This window comes from Panthera onca, chromosome B2 (assembly GCF_046562875.1).
Source record: "Panthera onca isolate mPanOnc1 chromosome B2, mPanOnc1 haplotype 2, whole genome shotgun sequence".
Taxonomy (NCBI): domain Eukaryota; kingdom Metazoa; phylum Chordata; class Mammalia; order Carnivora; family Felidae; genus Panthera; species Panthera onca.
The window spans coordinates 133988735-134008909 of NC_138343.1; the positions used below are offsets into that span (position 1 = coordinate 133988735).

General features: G+C 36.3%; 1 protein-coding gene across 4 annotated transcripts in view; it reads left to right on the forward strand.

The window, feature by feature from the left end:
• Positions 1 to 19455, forward strand: part of TAB2 (TGF-beta activated kinase 1 (MAP3K7) binding protein 2) — a 90790-nt gene extending 71335 nt beyond the window's left edge. For all 4 annotated transcript variants that reach the window (XM_060616867.3, XM_060616869.3, XM_060616868.3 and 1 more), the window contains 4 exons: positions 4773 to 4933; positions 5150 to 5243; positions 6563 to 6643; positions 17398 to 19455. In XM_060616867.3, the coding sequence (XP_060472850.1) occupies positions 4773 to 4933; positions 5150 to 5243; positions 6563 to 6643; positions 17398 to 17540 (479 nt within the window). In that variant the 3' untranslated portion in view covers positions 17541 to 19455. The remainder of the gene's footprint in view (positions 1 to 4772; positions 4934 to 5149; positions 5244 to 6562; positions 6644 to 17397) is intronic.
• The last annotated feature ends 720 nt before the right edge of the window (positions 19456 to 20175 follow it).

The window sequence follows — 20175 nt, forward strand, 5'->3', positions numbered from 1 at the left end:
ATTTCAGTTTTACATATTTGCCTGCTATGTCACCTTCAAAACTTCCAAGTGGCCTTCAAGATGGTGTCTGGTTTTCAGCAGTTTGACTATGATGTGTTTGGTTTTTGTTTAACTACTGCTTGGAGATCTCTGGGTTCCTTTGATCTATGATTGATTGTCTTTCATTAATTTTGGAAGATATTCGCCCATTGTCTCTTTAAATATTTCTTCTGCCTTGTTTTTCTCTTCTCTTTAACTGATTACATGTATATTAGACTATTTGATATTTGTTCTTTTTTCCACCTTTTTCCTCTCGTGTGGGCAATTTCTGTCTTCCAAGTTAACTGGTTCTTCTGTATCCAGTATGCTGGTAAGCCTGTTGAAGGAATTCTTTATCTCTGATACCATATTTAATTGCCAGCATTTGACTCTTTTTTTTGTGTAATTTCCATTTGTCAGATTATCTGTTGGGTCCTGCCTGTTTGGTATCCATCTTTTAACTAGATTTTTTTTTTAACATATTAATCATAGTTATTTTAAAATTCCCTGTCAGGTGGTTCTGGCATCTGGATCATCTGTTAGTATGGTTCTATTGATTGCTTTATCTCTTGGTGAGAAGTTGCATTTTTCTCTTGCTTTCTGTGTGTCTCATAATTTTTTGTTGAATGCCAGTATTGTATGAAAAAAAAAAAAAAAACACAGAAGAGACTGAGATAAGTAGTATTTGCACCCGGAAATGAGAACAGCTCTTTTTTTTTTTTTTTTTTTTTTTTTTCAGGTTATTAGTGTGAGGACTTTAGTGAATTCAGTCAGGCCCGGAGCTGGGTTTGGGTTTTGTTGTTAATCTTTAGTGTACCACTGCCTTCAAATATCTCCAGCAATTGACTGCTCTTACTTTGCATCTCTTAGAGTGGTACCCGAAGTGCAAAATATTTATTTTACTTTAGTCCTTTTACTTCCGACCTTTCTGTGCTATGATGGGTCCCCACGTACTCAGACTTCATAATATGATCAGCAAGTCTCCACATGATCTGATAAAGGGCCAAATAGTAAACTATGTCTGATTTTGCAAGCCATGCAGTTTGTCACAGCTATTTAGCTCTGCTGTCGTAACACAATAACAGCCATAGACAATAAGTAAACAAGTGAGCATAGCTGTATTCCAGTAAAACTTTTTTCACAGAACCGGCAGTGAGCCATACTTGTCCAATGACCGTAGTTTGTTGGCCACTCGTTGAGAGCCTTGTTCTTGCACACCATCACCACCCTCCCCACCACCACCATCACCCCCCAGTCTCTCCTACCTCTGTAATGTAAGCTCTGCAAGGGCAGGGATTTTTGCCTGTTCTTTGATTTGACAAGTAGGCTCTCAACATAATAAAAGAATGGGTGAGTGAATTATATTGTGTGCTTCTTATGAACAGTATATAGCTGAATTTTAAAAATTTAGTGTGCTGATCTCTTGTATCTAAACAAATACATTTAATTAAATTGCAGTTGTGATTACTGATATATCTGGGATTATTCTTGTCATATTTTTTTTTCTACTTCTTTCTCTTTTTTCCTCCTTTCCTGCCATCTAAGTTTAATCAAATTTTCATTCTCCTTTTGTTCAGTCTTTTTATTTACAAGCTACATTCTATTTAGCTTTCTCTAATAGTGATCCCTACACATTTAATGTGTGTGTGTGTGTGTGTGTGTGTGTGTGTGTGTGTGTGTGTGTTTAAGTAGGCTCCACGCCCAACCTGGCGCTTGAGCTCACAACCCCGAGTTCAAGAGTCACATGCTTTACCGACTGAGCCAGCCAGGTGCCCCTGACATGTAGGTTTGGTTTGTCAACATTTTAGAGTATTCTTCCTAAATACTTTCAAGACCTTAGAATGCTTCTCTGGGCTTCATATTTCCAATTTCTTGTTATTTCTTAATGTTTTAGTTTTACTTTGTTTTAAGCAGTTTATGCCACCCTGCCCACTGCCATGGTCTTTCCCCTTTTTTTAGAGTTTAGAACTTTAGATTTGTTCACCTATTCTTTCCTTTTGTATTAATCTCCTTCTTATCAAAAAACACATTATTAGTAGTTCTTTCAGCAGCAGCCGGTGGTTGGTGAATTCCCCCAAACTTTACCTGAAAATGTTTATGCATCCATGCTCCGATAATTTAACTAGATGATCAAGTTATGCTATTATCTTTGAGCATCTGTTATTTCTCTTCTTTAGTTTTAGAAGTTTTTTCAGCAAGCATCTCCTCAAAGTTTGCCCCTTCCTATCTGTTGTCTCCTTCAGGAACTCCTTTTTTGATTTATGTGAGATTTTTTCACCCCTCTTTCATGTTTTCTGTCACTTTATCTCTGTGTTCTGGGTAGTGATCTTAGGCTTATCTTCCAGATCACTAGCTGTGTCTTTGACTGTATACAGTCTGTTTAATCTGTTTGACTTTTTCATTTCAGTGGCTACTTTTTATTTCCAGAGGTTGTTGATGGTACTTTTGCAAATCTGTCTCTTTTATTCATAGTATCTTTTGCTGTATTTTTATGTACTCTGTTATCACTGTAGTCATCTTAGGCTTTTATATAGCTTCTTTCAGACTATTACATAATCTCTAAGTTTGGGGGGCTCCTTCCAGGCCATGGATCCTCATGGGAGATCATTTTCTTGTTTGGTCAGACTTGTCTTTTGAAAGCTTCCCTTTATCGAAAGGATGTTTCCTCCACGGATCCCATGGTACTAGCTTCCTGGCGGTGGAAGTGGCTTGTCACGGCAGCTTGCACTTGCCTCTGCCCGCCCCTCCCAGCAAATCACCAGCCTGGGGCTCTTTGTCGTCAGTATTTCTCACCCTGAGGTTCTCTCTCTCTGCCCTTAAGATATAAATTTTGACCACTCAGATGTGTTTTAACTTGGGCTTCAATTTCTCAGCAAATCTCTACTCATCCCTGCTTCATAAAGAATACTGAAGAATATCGCAGATATGGATCTTGTTTTAGAATTTCAGCATAAATATCAACCATCATTTGGTCATCAGAGGATATTAAAGGATTTAGTCATTAGGGAGGAAACCATCATTAAATTTAAGAAATGCTACTTTTAAGTAAAATAATCACTAATTTGAGCAAATTTCTAATTAATGCCCCGTGAGACATGTTGTTGGCAGGTGGTTAGAGTTTAGAAAGTATGTTATTCCCCATTTTCCTTTGCTCTGTCCTTCATTCGTACTGCAGTCCTGCCTCCGTCTTTTCTTCTCTTCCTGTCTCCCTCAATAACAGCCCACATCCTCATCTCCTCTTAAGAAAATAAACCCTACCGTAGAATTCTTATATTTTGGAAATAGAGAGGTAAAACTGCAGTTCAAATAAATAAGTCAAATTGATAAAAGCCTGACAGAACAAGCTTGATAGGTAGGGATGTACTAAAGACACAGCGGGTTTTCAACCAGGAACACGTGTACCTCCAAGAACACCTCCCTGCATTTACAGAATATATATTAAAATGGGAGAAAGGTTAACAGGGTTTTCATGTTTATCAGAATCAGCCATGCTTTTTAAAACTTGAAACATAATGCCCTAGTATTTGTTTCTTCCAATTAATAAGAAAGGAAAATTATAGAGGGAAGCATTTGTGGATTATAACAGTGTCAGATTTTGTTGGGAAAAATGATCTACTGTTTAAAGTTAATTTTGAAGTCCTTGATCCTAACAGCCTCCCAGACTCCACACCCTAATTCTGGTTCTAGAATACAGTACTCGATTGGCCTGAATATGTCTTAATGTGCCATAGCCTTTTCCTTATTTTTTTGATTCTTAGAAAATGAGGTTTAAAAAATTAAGTAAAATAAAGAAATCTGAGTTTAGTTTAAGATGACTGTTTAGCATTAATCCAACCTGTTTAATCTACTTGACTTCTTCATTTTAATAACTATTTTTCATTTTTAAAGATTGTTAATTGTACTTTTCTAAATCTGCCCATTTTCTCGTGGTAGAATCATCCCACATTGCCTTTTTATAGAAGTAGATAAAGGTGTCTTCACTTCTAGCCCAGTATCCTAAAAAACAAGGCCCACATTGCCCAAGGATTGATCACAAGAACACACACTAATTTTTTGGCTTAATAAGGTTTCCCAAGCAGCTTATCATTCATGCTACAAGATTGATTGCATACTTTCTTTCTTTAAAAACCTTAGGAAAATATTTTCACAAAATAGAAGTGATTTCTTTAAATGGTATCATTTTTACTTCGTGATTTGAACAATTTAATGTTAGCATTTAACACTTTAATGTTAATATTCATGTGGATTGAAATCAGTCTGTCTTATTTGTTGGCATTCATCAAAATGGATTTGGCTTAACCCACATTCTCTTCTAAAATGTCCATAAAGTGTTCACATTAGAATACCTTATGCATAGTCCAAACATGTCAGGCTTCTTGGAGTAGATCTCATCTTTTAGAGGGTCAGACGCAAATTAAATAACAGTGAGTAGGTTAATTAACTAGACCGGAGCCTTTATAGAAGTAGTAGGCTATAAATGCTGTCCTTAGCCACAAAGTGGGTTTAGCCAAACTGGTTTTTTTTAATTTTTAAATGAGTAGCAACATTTGTCTGCTTAAATAATTAAAATAATTTTCAAGTTACAATTTTTTAAATTTTAAGTGTTCAAACTCAAAATATTTTGTTTTAGTGTATCTTTGGGATTCTTGGCATACTCTTGATTGTCGCAGAAACACTATTTGTTTTCCCAAAGCTGCTTAAAGGTTAATTGACGGAAGTGAGTGGGTCCTCATGTTTGCTAATATGTGTTGCAGCTCTGTTGGTACACCAGAAGGCCAGAATGGAACGACTTCAAAGAGAACTTGAGATTCAAAAGAAAAAGCTGGATAAACTAAAATCTGAGGTCAATGAAATGGAAAATAATCTAACTCGAAGGCGCCTGAAAAGATCAAATTCCATATCCCAAATACCTTCAGTAAGTCTTTCTGTAATTCTTGTGACCTCTGTGCTTGGGAACATGAGAATAGGCAATCTGTCAGAAGTATAAAGAGTTGGTCTAGTTTTCTAGAAATGCTCCTATTAACTCATACTTGTTTCTTTGCCCTTACCTTCCCTTGCCAAACTCCACGCTTTCTTACCTAATGATAAGAGAATCCAATGTAGATCCTTCTCACACGGAATTATTTTTCAGCTCGAAGAAATGCAGCAATTGAGAAGTTGTAATAGACAACTCCAGATTGACATTGACTGCTTAACCAAAGAAATTGATCTTTTTCAAGCCCGAGGTAAAGTTCAGTGCATACTCAACTGAAATTCATTGTATTAATTTATCAACTCTTTTCCTGTGGCTGAAAACAAACTTCTCAGTTGTAGGCTTATTGTCTCAGATTTGACTTTGGAGCCAGATAGTACTAAAGAACTATTGTGTTTTTCTTCCCCACCCCGACTCCAAAAGAAATTATGTATTTGGTTTAGGAGTAATTTGATAAAATTTGTATTATTCAAACCCGCTTTAGTCTTGTGTTAAGGGAAGACAGTAATTAGTATGTCTGGCTGTGCTATCAAAAGTATTACTGTTATGTATTAGTAGAATCTATAATATTTATTGTAATATTTATTAAGATTAAAATAGAGGTATGCCTATGTCTCTTTCCTATTGCTGTTTTTCCTTTTACCTCTCAAGAATCATGCTTTTTTTAAAAAACGTAATTAAAAGGCATCCCCACCCTAATGGCACTGTCTTAATTAATAAAAGAGAGTAAAAGTATGGCCTGTACTTTTTTAGAACAACTTATTATGAAGCTTGAGCTATTAGTGATAAGCCATAATTGCTTATTGTAGTAAAAAAAAATCTTGACAGTGTAATTCAGTTCCATAGACAGCTAAAAGGAAATTTTATAACTTAAACCTAATTCTGAAGTTAGGGAAATAATAGAATGTATGAAATGGAAAAGATAGAAAAAAGGAAGGAAGCCAACAAAAAAGAAGTCCTTAATTACTCTTGAGTGTGTGCCAAAAATCCATCAAACTGAAAGATGGTGGTTGTGTTTCCTTTTAAAATGTTAATAAGTCATGTTTGACATTCATAGAAAATGCCATATTTAACTTTAAAGAGAGAAAAAGGAATTTAGTGCCGGTCTAGCAACTATAGTTTTTGAACCTGTTCCTTTTATTTAACATCTGAACCATTATATTACATTAGTGTAAGGTTTTAATACTTATTTGGGATCAAGCTATTTATTTAGTTGCTTAAGACCATGTTTGATTGTTTGAAATTATATTTTAAATTGTTACATTTTAAGTTATTTTAACTTGTCACATGGAATAGTGGTCTAGTTCTACATCTGTCACTGTCTTACGGTTTAATTTGGCTTCTTCCCTCATTTACCACTCAGACCTCTGTTGTGAGTACTGTATTATACCTTCCTCAGCTGTTTTGACATCCTTACAGGTAATTTGAGATTAGAAGTGCAAAATAAATGAAAGACATTTCTTCTATTTATACTGTGATCTTTTTTAGAAAGAATATGTTTGCTTTTGAAAAAATAAAATTAAATATTTTTGAGCTATAAACATTGATATATTTACTTTTTATATATTTCAGGACCACATTTTAATCCCAGCGCTATTCATAACTTTTATGACAATATTGGATTTGTAGGTCCTGTGCCACCAAAACCCAAAGGTTAGTGTCTCCATTAAGTGTGAAAACCATTACATCTTGAAAAACAAGATTTTAGAAAAATTTGTTTTTAGCAACCTTCCACTCTAGAAGTGCTTCAAACATTGGCATTCATGGATGAATTCATCAGGAAGACAGTTGCTTATTTTCACTTATATGCTGGGGATGGGAAAGGATGCAAAAGTGTTATGTACTTAGCTCTTTAAAAGTAATATGCAGGTCCTTAGGATTCATTATATACCCCTCTAAAAGAGCAAGTCTTGGCAAAAGAAATCATCAGGTGCAAAAATTTGAACTCTTTAAAATTTTAGATAAATGAAGAGGAAGACACCTTAGGGAAGTTTACTTTTCATGAGTATTCTGTTGATGCATAATTCTGCATAATCAAAATACTCTAAATTCCAAATGAATCATTTTTAAAAACTAAGGGGCACCTAGGCGGCTGAGTCGGTTAAGCATCTGACTCTTGATCTCAGCTCAGTCTTGATCTCAGGGTTGTGAGTTCAAGCCCTGCATTGGGCTCCACGCTGGGTGTGAAAAAAAATTTTTTTACCTACTATCATTTTACATCATTGATAATCAGACCATATGCACACCAAACTAAGATGTCAAAGTAGGTGTGTGGATTTTTTTACTCTAGGAATTAAAAGAGAGAAATGATAACAAGAATGAATCGGTATGTTACTAGCTCTTTGGTTTGTTAGAAGACTTTTCACATTAGCACTCAGTGGAGTTCACTCCGTCATTTTTGTTTAAATATAATTGTATTGGGCCTAGCTGTACCATCATTTTTTTTTTTTAATTTAAACGTTTCTAAACATAGTTAGCTGGAATGCAATGAACTATTATTCCAGAGGAGCAAAAGTGAGATTAGGGCATTTGTCACAGTAAGCAGTGGTTAAAATACTACATGCTATTTGGATGTTAATTAAATAGAGTAAAGAAAACAGTGGCATAGCCTAGCTTCTTAAAATAAACAAAGTGGGTATTTCAGACTCTGAATAAGTTGCTTTAATATAATCTTTTCACTCTCTTTCAAAAAGTAGAATTGTTCTTATAAAAAGATTCCTGTTTTACTTCTACTTAATCCAGTACTTATGTATTGAGGGTAGGAGGGAGTGTAGATGGAAGGTAGTTGGAAAGGAGGTGAAATGGAATCAGTCATGACAGTTGTTGAAGCAGGATAAGTACATGAGGGCTTAGTTTACCGTTCTCTCCACTACTGGATATGCTTGAAGTTTTTTGTGATAAGAAGTAAGGAAACGTGGAACGGTGAAAGCAAAGGATGGGAAGCCTTTCCTTAAATTTACAACATGTCAAGGGAAGGGGTCCGAGATGGTGTCCTAGGAAGACTCTGAACTTACCTCTTCCACAAACACACCAAATCTACACCTACATATGTATGGAGCAGTTCCACCTGAAGAAGAACTGGGGGGCTCACTGAACAGCTCTGCACGACAGAGGGTAGAAGGACCACATAGAGATTGGAAAGAGAGATAGAGACACAGGAACCATGGGAACCCCACCCCCTACACTACAAACTGCAGTAGGGGGAGATAGCACTGAGGAGCCCGCGCACAGATTTGCCCACCTGGCCCCAGAGGAAAAACAAAAAATAAAACAAAGACGTGGTCTAAAGGGCAACGGGAATATAAGTGAGGAAAACCCATTTACCAAACCTAGAGCGTCCACCAAACGGTGAGGGAACTGCTGCAACTCTCTGGGGTCAGAAGTGCCGGCAAGTACCATGTTTACCTTCTCCCACCACTATGATAGCACAAATGGGAGCAAAGTCTAGCCAACCTGCCCTCTCAGCAAGACTCGGGCCTCTTCCCACACCAGTTCTGGCCATCCTTCCAAAATGGCCCCATGCGCCTACGCCTACCTGAGCTGCAGCCATCCCACCAGAGGGCCCCGATGCAGTGCGCACTGGTAGACAAGCCGTCCTACCAGGGCACCTCTGCACGGAGTACCCTGGGTCTCCGCTCACACCTGCTACAGGCTCCAGCCGGCCAGCCAAAGCTGCCGGGCACACACATCTTTGTGGGGACATTCCTACACAGGGCCACTCCTTCAAGACTGAAAAAGGTCTTTTTTTTCTTTTGCCTAATTCATAGAAATAAACACAGAAAATCAAACAAAATGAGACGGAGGAATGTGCTCCAAACAAACAAAGACAGAACTACAGAAGAGGAACTAAATGAAACAGAAATAAACAATCTACTTGATAAAGAATTCAAAGTAATAGCCATAAAGATGCTCACTGAACTTGAGATTAGAATGGATGAGTTCAGCGAAAACTTGGACAAAGAGATATAAAATATAAAAAGAATCAGAGTTGAAGAATGCAATTGCTGAAATGAAAAATACACTGGAAGGAATGAGCAGATTAGAGGATGCAGAAGAATGGATAGACCATCTGGAGTCAGGGTAATGGAGAGCACCCAAACTAAACAGCAAAAGAAAAAAAAGAATGTTTTAAAAAAAGAGGATAGGTTAAGAGACTTCTGGGACATCAAGAATAGTAACATTCAGGGGCACCTGGGTGGTTCATTCAGTTAAGCATCCAGCTTCAGCTCAGGTCACGATTTCACGGTTTGTGAGTTCAAGCCCTGTATCAGGCACTATGCTGATAGCCTGGAGCTGCTTCAGACTCTGTGTCTCCCTCTCTCTCTGCCCCTCCCCTACTCATTCTTGTTCTCTCTTTGTCTCTCTCTCTCTCTCTCTCTCTCTCTCTGTCTCTCTCAAAAATAAACATTAAAAAAATAATTTAAAAAAATAGTAACATTCATATTATGGGCATCCCAAAAGGAGAAGAGAGAGAGAAAGGAGCAGAAAACTTATTTGAAGAAATAATAGTTGAAAACTTTCCTAACCTGGGGATGGAAACAGACATTCCGATTCAGGAAGCACAGGGAGTCCCAAATAAAATAAACCCAAAGAGGTCCACACCAAGGCACACAATTAAAATGTCAAAGATTAAAGATAGATAATCTTAAAAGCAGTAAGAGAACAGGAATTAATTGTATATAGGGGAAAAACTCCATAAGACTCGGCTGATTTTTCAGCAGAAACTTTGCAGCCACAAGGGAGTGGCATGATATATTCAAAGGGCTGAAACGAAAAAACCTACAACCAAGAATACTACTTAGCAAGATTATCATTTAGAATTAGAGAGGTAGAGTTTCCCAGACAAAACTTAAGAGTTCACCACCACTAATCCAACCTCATAAGAAATGTTAAAGGGACTTCTTTAAGCAAAAAAGAAAAGACTGTAACTAGAAATAAGAAAATAATGAAATGAAAAAATGTCCCAGGTTAAAGCAAACTTATGGCAAAGATAGTTGATCAATCGCTTATAGAACTTAGTATGCAGGCTAAAAGACAAAAATAAAATCAATTATATCTAAAGAAAATCAGTTAAGGGATTCACAAAATAAAAAGATAAAATATAATACTACTTAAAACATAGAGGAGGGAGTAAAAATGTAGTGCATTTAGAGTATGTTCAACTTAAGCAATCATTGACTTAATATAGACTGCTAAATACTTAGGATGTTACATATGAACTTAATGTTAACCACAAACCACAAACCAATAATAAATACACAAAAAGTAAAGAGACAGGAATCCAAACACAACACTAAAGAAAGTAATCAACACATGGGAAGAAAGCAAGAGAAGAAACAGAGAAGAACTACAAAAACAACCAGAGAACAACAAAATGGCAATAAGTACATACCTATCAGTAATTACTTTAAATGTAAATGGTCAAAATCCTCCAATCAAAAGAAATAGGGTGACTAGATGGATAAAATAACAAGGCCCATGTATATGCTCCCTACAAGAGACTCACTTCAGACCTAAAGACACTGAAAGGGATGGAAAAAGATACTCTGCAAATAGAAGCAAACAAACAAACTGGGGTAACAATACTTATATCACACAAAGTAGACTTTTTTTAAACATTTTTTTTAATGTTTATTTATTTTTGAGAGAGAGAGACAGAGACAGAATGTGAGTTGGGGAGTGGCAGAGAGAGAGGGAGACACAGAATCCGAAACAGGCTCCAGGCTCTGAGCTGTCAGCACAGAGCCCAACACGGGGCTCGAATTCACGGACCACAAGATAATGACCTGAGCCAAAGTCAGATGCTTAACTGACTGAGCCACCCAGGTGCCCCAAAGTAAACTTTAAAATGAAGACTCTAATGAGACAAAAAAGGGTGTTATGTAATGATAAAAAGATCAACAGGAGGATATTACAATTATAAATACTATGCACCCACCAATAGAGCACCTAAATATATGAAACAAATATTAAGAGACATAAAGAGAAATTGATAGTAATACAATAAGAGTAGGGAACTTTACAACCCCACTTACACCAATGGATAGATCTTCCAGACAGAAAATAAGGAAACATTGGCTTATGAACAACCCATTAGATGACATGGACTTAACAGAAAATTTCATCCAAAAGTAGCAGAGTACATATTTTCAAGTACACATGGGACATTCTCCAGGATAGATCACATATTATGCCTTAAAACAAGTCTCAGTAAACTCAAAACTGAAATGTGAAACATGTTTCCAACCACAATGTTATAAAACTAGAAGTCATTTACAGGGAAAAAATTGGGGAAACAACAAATATGTGGAGGCTGAACAACATATTAAACAACCAATGCATCAATGAAGAAATCACAGAGGAAGTAAAAAAATACTTGCAGACAAATAAAAATGGCAACACAGTTTCAAAATCTCTGAGATGCAGCAAAAGCAGTTCTATGAGGGAAGTTTATAGCAATATAGCAATATAACCTCAAGAAACAAGAAAAGTCTCAGATAATCTAACCTTACACCTAAAGGAACTAGAAGAAACACAACAAAACCAAAATTAGTAGAAAGAAGGAAATAATAAAGATAAGAGTAGAAATACAATAGAGTCTAAGAAAAACAATAGAAAAGATCAATGAAACCAAATCTAGTTTTTTGAAAACATAAGCAAAATTGATAAATCTTTAACCAGACACATCAGAAAAAAGAGGACTCAAAATCAGAAATGAAAAAGGAAAAGTAACAGCCAACACCCACAGATATACAAAAGATTATAAGAGATTACTATGAGAAATTATATGCCAACATTTCGACAGCCTAGAAGAAATGGATAAATTCCTAGAAACAAACATTATTCCAGGACTGAATCAGGAAGAAACAGAAAATCTGAACATTTCAATAACTTAGTAACGAAATTGAATCCGGAATCAAAAAACTCTCAACAAACAAAAGTCCAGGACCAAATGGCTTCACAGGTGAATTCTGCCAAACGTTTGAAGAAGAGGTAGTACCTATCCTTCTCAAACTATTCCAAAAAATAAAAGAGGAAGGAAAACTTCCAAGTTTATTCTACAAGCCCAGCATTATATCCTGATACAAAACCAGACCTTTTAAAAACACTACAAAAAAAGAAAGAAAGGAAAGAGAGAAAGGAAGGAAGGAAGGAAGGAAGGAAGGAAGGAAGGAAGGAAGGAAGGAAGGAAAGGGAAGGAAGGAAGGAAGAAAGAAAGAAAGAAAGAAAGAAAGAAAGAAAGAAAGAAAGAAAGAAAGAAAATTACAGGCCAGTATCCCAGATGAACATAGATACAAAAATCTTCAACAAAATATTAGCAAACTCAATTTCAACAATACACTAAAAGGATCATTCACCACAATCAACACAATCAAGTGAGATTTATTACAGGGATGCAAGGATGGTTTAAAATCTACAAATCAATCAACATGATATACCACATTAACAAAGTGAAGCATAAAAACCATATAATCACCATAATAAATGCCGAAAAGGCATTTGACAGAATTCAGTATCTGTTCATGATAAAACCTTTGAACAAGGGGTGCCTGGGTGGCTCAGTCAGTTGAACGTTTGACTCTTGATTTCAACTCAGGTCATGATCTCATGGTTCATGAGATCGAGCCCTGTGTCAGGCTTTGCTCTGAGAGCACAGACCCTTCTTGAGATTCTCTTTTCCTCTCTCTCTTAAAATAAATAAACATCAAAAAAAAAAACTTTAAACAAAAGTGGGTTTGGAAGGAATATACCTCAACATAATAAAGGCCACATATGACAAACCCGCAGCTAACATTATAATCATTGGTGAAAAGCTAAAAGCTTTTCCTCTAAGATCAGGAACAAGACAAAGATGTCCACTTTGGCCATTTTTATTCAGCATAGTACTGGAAATCCTAGCTGCAGATTCAGAAAAGAAAAAGAAAAGGCATCCAAATTGATACGGAAGGAGTAAAACTGTCTCTATTTGCAGATGACATAATGCTATATATAGAAAACCCTGAAGATGCCACCAACAAAACTGTTAGAACTAATAAATGAATTCAGTAAAGTTGTAGGATACAAAATTAATATGCAGAAATCTATTGCAGTTCTATATACTAGCAACAATGTAGCAGAAGAGAAATTAAGAAAACCATCCCATTTATAGTTGTATCAAAGAAAAGTAAAATACTTTGGAATAAATTTAACCAAGAAGGAAAAAATACCTATGCTCTGAAAACTATAAGGCATTGATGAAAGAAATTGAAGACAACAGAAACAAATGGAAAGATGTATCATGTTCGTGAATTGGAAGACTTAATATTGTTAAAATGTCTGTACTACCAAAGCAGTCTACATTGAGATTCGGTGCAGTCCCTATCAAAATACCAGTAGTATTTTTCATAAAACTAGAACAAATAATCCTAAAATTTGTGTGGAACCTGAAAGATCCCAAAGAGCCAAACAAATCTTAAGGCCAAACCTGGAAGTATCAGAATCCCAGATTTTAAGATACGGTACCAGCACAAAAATAGACACATAGATCAATGAAACAGAATAGAAAGCCCAGAAATACCCACCCATATATCATCAACTAATCTACAACAAAGGAGGCAAGAATATAAATGGAGAAAAAATAATCTCTTCAATAGATGGTATTGAGAGTATTAGACACCTACATGTGTCTAAAGAAAGAAACTGAAAAAAAAAAAAAAAAAGGAAACTGGACCACTTAAAAATAAACCCTAAATGGATTATAGACCTAAATGTAAGACCTGAAACCATAAAATCCCTTAAAGAAAACACAGGCAATAATCTTTTGGACATTGGCCTTAGCAACATTTTTCTAGATGTGACTCCTCAGGCAAGGGAAACAAAAGCAATATTGGGACTACATCAAACTAAAAAGCTTTTGCACAGCAAGGAAATCACCAACAAAATAAATAGGTAACCTACTGAATGGGAGAAGATATTCGCAAGCAGTATATCTGATAAGGGCTTAATATCCAAAATATTAAGAACCATACAACTGGGTTGTATACAACTGGGTTGTATAATATCCAAAATATTAAGAACCATACAACTGGACACCAAAAAAACCCCACACATAATCCAATTTTAAAACGGGCAGAGGACCTGAGTAGACTTTTTCCAAATGCTACAAATCACTAATCATCAGGGAAATGCAAATCAAAACTATAATGAAATAACACCATTCAGAGTGGCTAATAATCAAAAAGACAAGAAGTAAAAATTAAAAACTCAATTTGAAAAAGACCAGAAATAACAAGTATTGATGGGGATGTGGGAAAAAAGGGAACCCTTGTGTACTGTTGGTGGGAATTTAAATTGGTACAGCTACCATGGAAAACAGTATGGAAGTTCCTCAAAAACTAGAAATACCATATAGTCCAGTAATTCCACTGCTGGGTATTTACCCAAAGAAAATGAAAACATGAACTTGAAAAGATACATGCATCCCTATGTTTATTGCAGCATTATTTACAATAAGCAAAATATGGAAGTAGCCTAAGTGTCCATTGATAGATGAATGGATAAAGAAGATGTGGGGTGTGTGTGTGCGTGTGCACATGTGCACAATAGAGTATTATTCAGCCATAAAGAAGAATGAAATCTTATTCATGGCAACATGATGGACCTAGAGAGTATTATGCTAAGTGAATAAATCAGAGAAAGACAAATACCATATGATTTCATTTATATGTGGAGTCCAAAACAACAACAACAACAACAACAAAACAGATGCAGACTAATAAATACAGAGAACAAACTAATGGCCTCTGGGGTGGAGGGAGATGGGCAAAATAGGTAAAGGAGATTAAGTGGCACAAACTTCCAGTTATAAAATAAGTAAGTCACGGACGAAAAGTACAGCATAGGGAATAGTCAACAATATTGTAGTAACTTTGTGCGGTGACAGATGGTAACTACGTCATGATGAGCATTGTGTAATGTATAGAATTGTTGTATACCTGAAACTACTAGAACACTGTATGCCAACATTTCAATTTAAAACATTCATAACATGTCAAATGATGAAATATGGCATATTATTATTTCCAAAAAAAGAAAGAAGAAAAAATCTTACTACCTTGTTCACAAAAGATAAAAATTTGCATGCTATTTTGGGGAAATACAGAATCAGACATTCTTCCCTTAGGGCTAAAATAGAGAATTATTTATTAGTTTCATTTATAGAGGTTTATTTATTTAGAAATGATTTTATAGTTCTGCTTTACACTGCATCTTTGTTTTTTTTTTAACGGCTAAAATTAGTATGGAAATCACAAGCCATCCTTTGCAATCCAACTTCCTCCTTTTAAATTCTGGTTTCCAAATACCTCTAATAAAAAGATTGGTAAGTTTAAGTACCAAATGAGATTGTGCAGATATAAGGAAACCATTGGAGACTTTTCATTAAAAAAAAAAAAAAAATGTGGGTCCCTAGGGGCGCCTGGGTAGCGCAGTCGGTTAGGCATTCAACTTTTGGTTTCAGCCCAAGTCATGATCTCACAGTTTTGTGAGTTCGAGCCCCCATCAGGCTCTGAGCAGGCAGTGCAGAGCCTGCTTGGGATTCTCTCTCTCTGCCCCTTTCCCACTCGCACCCCTTACTGTCTCTGTCTCTCTCAAGATAAATAAATAAAGCTTAAAAAAATTTTTTTTTAATTTGTAGGTCCCCTATTGATTGCCTTAGATATCTAAATAATGAAGATAATGCTGGTGTTTAATAATAGATTGAAATGTTAATACAAATAGTACCCCTTCCTAAAAACTTTTGTAGTTAAACAAAAAGGATAGACAAAGTTTTTTAAATGTGCCAGGTAGGAATGTTTTCTAACACCTAAGTGAGACCAAAATTCTAATAAGTAGGATGGAGCCCGAGATTAAAACAATTATTCAATAAAAGTGTTTCCCAAGTATGAAATGTGAAATCATTTTAAATGGTAAAATGTCAAAATAAATCTTAACTATTTATTTTAATGTGGGTAGGAAACATTAACTAGTATTTTCAGACCCTTGATTTTTCAAATATTTTCATTTACAAAACCCTTAATTAGATATTTTTAACTTAAAGAAAATTACTGTATAAATAACACTTTCAGGTTGCTCGTGCATATGGCAAAAATTGTCATGATGCCTAAAAATTGCTACCAATGCCTGAAAGTCGACAGTTTTGCAATAAAGTAAGTATTCTTTCAGACTAATCAGTAAAAAAGATGCTGCCGAAGGGGGACAGAATACCAAACGTCACTTAATTATTTTAAGTTTGTTATAAAAACTTGACTTCCTATATTTTATCTACTAGATACCGCAGTGTGTATTTTAGGTTATCTGAAAAGCTATCATTTAGTTACCAACTCAGTAGAGTAGGTGGAATTTGCAAATTAATAGACAGCATTTTAACATAGTTTGAATCTTTACATTGTAAACCTCAGCAGGAGAGTCCCAGCAAGCAACACGCGCTCCTTTTACCTTAAATCTCCCTGAATAATTTGCAGGAACTCTATCCTAACATTTCTAATGGGATTCCCACAAGAGTAGTTTCATAAATGTAATTTCATCTTAGATACAGCCTTGGAGGAATATAATTATTCTTGATATTTAAGATACCTTAATCCTTTCAAACAGTCTAGAACATCGGCCTCTTAGAGCTGCAGTGGCTTTAGTTTATGAGAAAGATCAGACCTGGAGGGTATGTGGTTTATCTGAGATCACAGAACAAAGTCATGAATGAGTAGCAGACCCAGGAACAGAACTTCACCTCATGTTCTTTCTACTGTTCCATAATAAGTAGGATTTTAAAATGAACTGAGAGATAAAGGATGGTAAAATGTTCATACTCAATTTGCTTCTCCAAGTCTATTGTTGATACATAGTGAGGATTTGAGAAATTAGCTCATCTTTTTATTTTTATTTGTGTTGGTCAAGGCTTACATTCTTAGCAGATAGAGGACGTTTACCAAAAACGTCCATTCCTGGAAGAAAACAGAAATAAAAATACCACTTCAGTGGGGAATGAAACTCTAGCATTAATGAGATATAAACTTTGTCAGTATTGCAGTATGATGGATACCTTTTCCCAGTCTTAAGGTGACCTGGGAATTTGCTGTTGGGTCCCCTGTGAGTTGATTGCGGTTTTCTCCTGCTATAAATTGGAGAAAAGATGCTCTTTTCCCCTGAAGGACATAGCGGGGTGACCCCGTCATGTCCACGTTGGCTCCCCGGCACAGAGCACCCGGCTCCCTAGAGGTTGGAGAGAACGGAGCTTTGTGTCAGTTTCAGGTCGAGGCTTCATTTGCTTGACAGGCTGCTTTCCTGCTGTGCATTTACAGGTGTCTGAAGTTGCCCGTAATTGATGACTTCGTGCTTTTTGCTTCTAAAATCATTCTTTTGCTTCCTTATAGATCAAAGGTCCACCATCAAAACACCAAAGACTCAAGACACAGAAGATGATGAGGGGGCTCAGTGGAATTGTACTGCCTGTACTTTTTTGAACCATCCAGCCTTAATCCGCTGTGAACAGTGTGAGATGCCAAGGCATTTCTGAGCCAAAAGGCCCTATATCTCTAAAACCACATCTGAAGTTCAAGAAACTAGTCTGTCATCAGGGGAAAAGTTTCACTGCTACATAGGATTTTGTCAAATTGAAGGTGTGACAGGATGGTGTTGTGCTAATGGTAAATGTCAGCCCACAGAGCTAATAATACCTCAGTCTAATGTCATGGGCAGTTGAAATTCATCACATGAAAGGTAATCTGCTGAAAGACTTGGTTGCCCACTGCCTAACCATGTACAGTGTTACCAGTAGCCCGTTATGGATAATTCTCAATCTATTAATGCCTAGGTGTTCCCAGTACCTTTTCCCCCTCATGTCACTACTGAATTTTGACAGGAGGAAGGAATAGAACGATGGCTTTTTTTTTTAAAGCTTTCGGTGAAACACTACAAACATGAAGAAAAGGAACAAGGTTTAACTATTTAAAAACTGTTTGCTGCCGCATGGTGCCAATGGATGGGGGAAGAACTTCATGAATCTGTGGTACTCTTGGCCTTGTCTTTGTCTTCCCTGAAAACGTCTCCACTCTGTGAAGCCAGCATCTGGGCTCTAAAGATGAAAAGGAAAGCAGCATGCATTGTCTGTACAAACATGCAGTGAAATATCCCAAAGCTTTTCCTACTGTACAGATCTCTCGAGTCTGCTTTAAGTGATTTCTTTTCTTCTTTATTATTTTCTTATATTTCTATATGTATAGTGTAATAGTCTTTTGTTAACTAATTTTCTTTTTTCCTTTTAGTGATTAAGCACGATCATGTCCCTTTTTAAGCCTTACCTGAGAGAAGCAATGCCTTAAAATAAAAAAAAAAAAGCATTAACGAAATGAAGCTGTGCACAAAATAACCTTCCTCTACTCACTCTGTACTTTGCCCTCATGAGTGCCGATGTTCTGTGAAGACATTCAGATGCTGCCCAGTGAATTGCAGGAAATATTCCAAGACTTACGTCGATAAGTCACACTATCTGTACTGACTTCGGCAGTGGGCGGCACAACGGTGTTTGATCTCCCACAGGGAAGCTTAAAACAAAAGGTATTTTTAACCCACTGACAGAGCAACAAGGTTGAGCTTGCTCCACCTGCCTGGTGTCCCACAGAACTCTCACGGGAGATTACGATCGGGAAAGTACAGTTTGCAAAACCAGCAACAGCGGCCGTACCTACAGCCCTGGTGTGGGGAGAAGTTTCAATGCTTTACTGTTGGGGCAGTCCGTTTCTAAACCTGACTTGGTGGCAGTATCATGCGTATTTATAAAACGAGGCTAGTCATATTTAGGACAACTGAAGGAAAGCTGGAAAAAAGAAAAACAAGCAAACTTGAACACTGAAGCAACCTCAAGCATCTCTTTATTTTGATGATCTATTTTTATAAGGAAAATAAATATTCAGATGATCGGGAATGTATATAACTAAATGAAATCAAGAAAAAGAAATAACAGTATGCATTTAAGAGCAGAATTATGAAATTATCTATCAGTGCTTAGAACGGGGCTAAGGGAAGTGCTGAAATGTAGCAAAAAGGTAGGAGATAATGTTGACTGTCACCCATTGTAAATGTCTGCAAATGGATATTTTTTAAATAGGCAGGATTATTACAGGTGATCTGTATGAATGTCAGAGCCTCGACTTCCGGGCTTTGCATCTTGTATATGGGAAGAAATAGGACAATCCTAGTTAATTAGCCCATAGACCCAAAGCCCTTACATTTGATACGTTTTGTTTTAAAACTAGGCCTTGTTTTTCAGCTTCATCTGCAGTTCTATGTGAAGATTGATAAATCAGTTTTTACTTGTTTTATTAATAAAACGTAATTTGGATATCTTGAGTTGATGGTTTTGTGATTTAGCTGGGTAAACTATCTTTGTAACAGATAAGTTATTTATAAAAATTAAAAAACTTATATTCTAATGTGGATTTTTGTGACTTGTTTTTAAAGTTTGTGGGACAGAGGACAGTTTCTACCCCAGCCGAACATTTGATAGTTAATTGACATCAGAGAGAACTCATTCCCTAGAGTCTTCTCGTGACAGATGGCATTCAACTGCATTTCTTGGATGATTTTTCGCCATTTCCTCAGGCTTCTTAACTAATGAAAGAAAGCGACCCTGTTTCAACTGAGCCAAAAACAATGTAATACTGCTTCTTTTTCGTAGTTACTGCTTTTCCTTTCATTTCTTTTTGGGTTTTTACCGTTTACCTCATTGGAAGCATGATATCTTGGGCCATTAGGCTGGAGGAGTCACTTAGTATCTACTTTATCCCATAATGTGTAGGTGCTGGGGATCCCAGTGGTGCTTCTCTTGAAGAGAATCTCTATATTAAGACTTTCCGAAAAATATAACTTGGTTTTTCTGAGTATGAAAAAAAGAAAGTAGCGTTTGCTGACCTCTTTATGTCGTAACCGTAGAAAGCCCTGCCTTGCCTCGATTGGTGTTTTAAACCTAGTGAGACAGAAATACCCTTTGCCAAGGAATATGAGGCCTGGACTTGCTGGTGGTCTGGAAACCACCTTCAAGAATTACTGCACTAAAATAGAATTACGGACACTAAGAACCTCAGATGGAAAGATGGACTTCTGTTTCTCATCACTGTTATCCTTGGGTGTTGACGTTCTCTTATTTAAAGGTG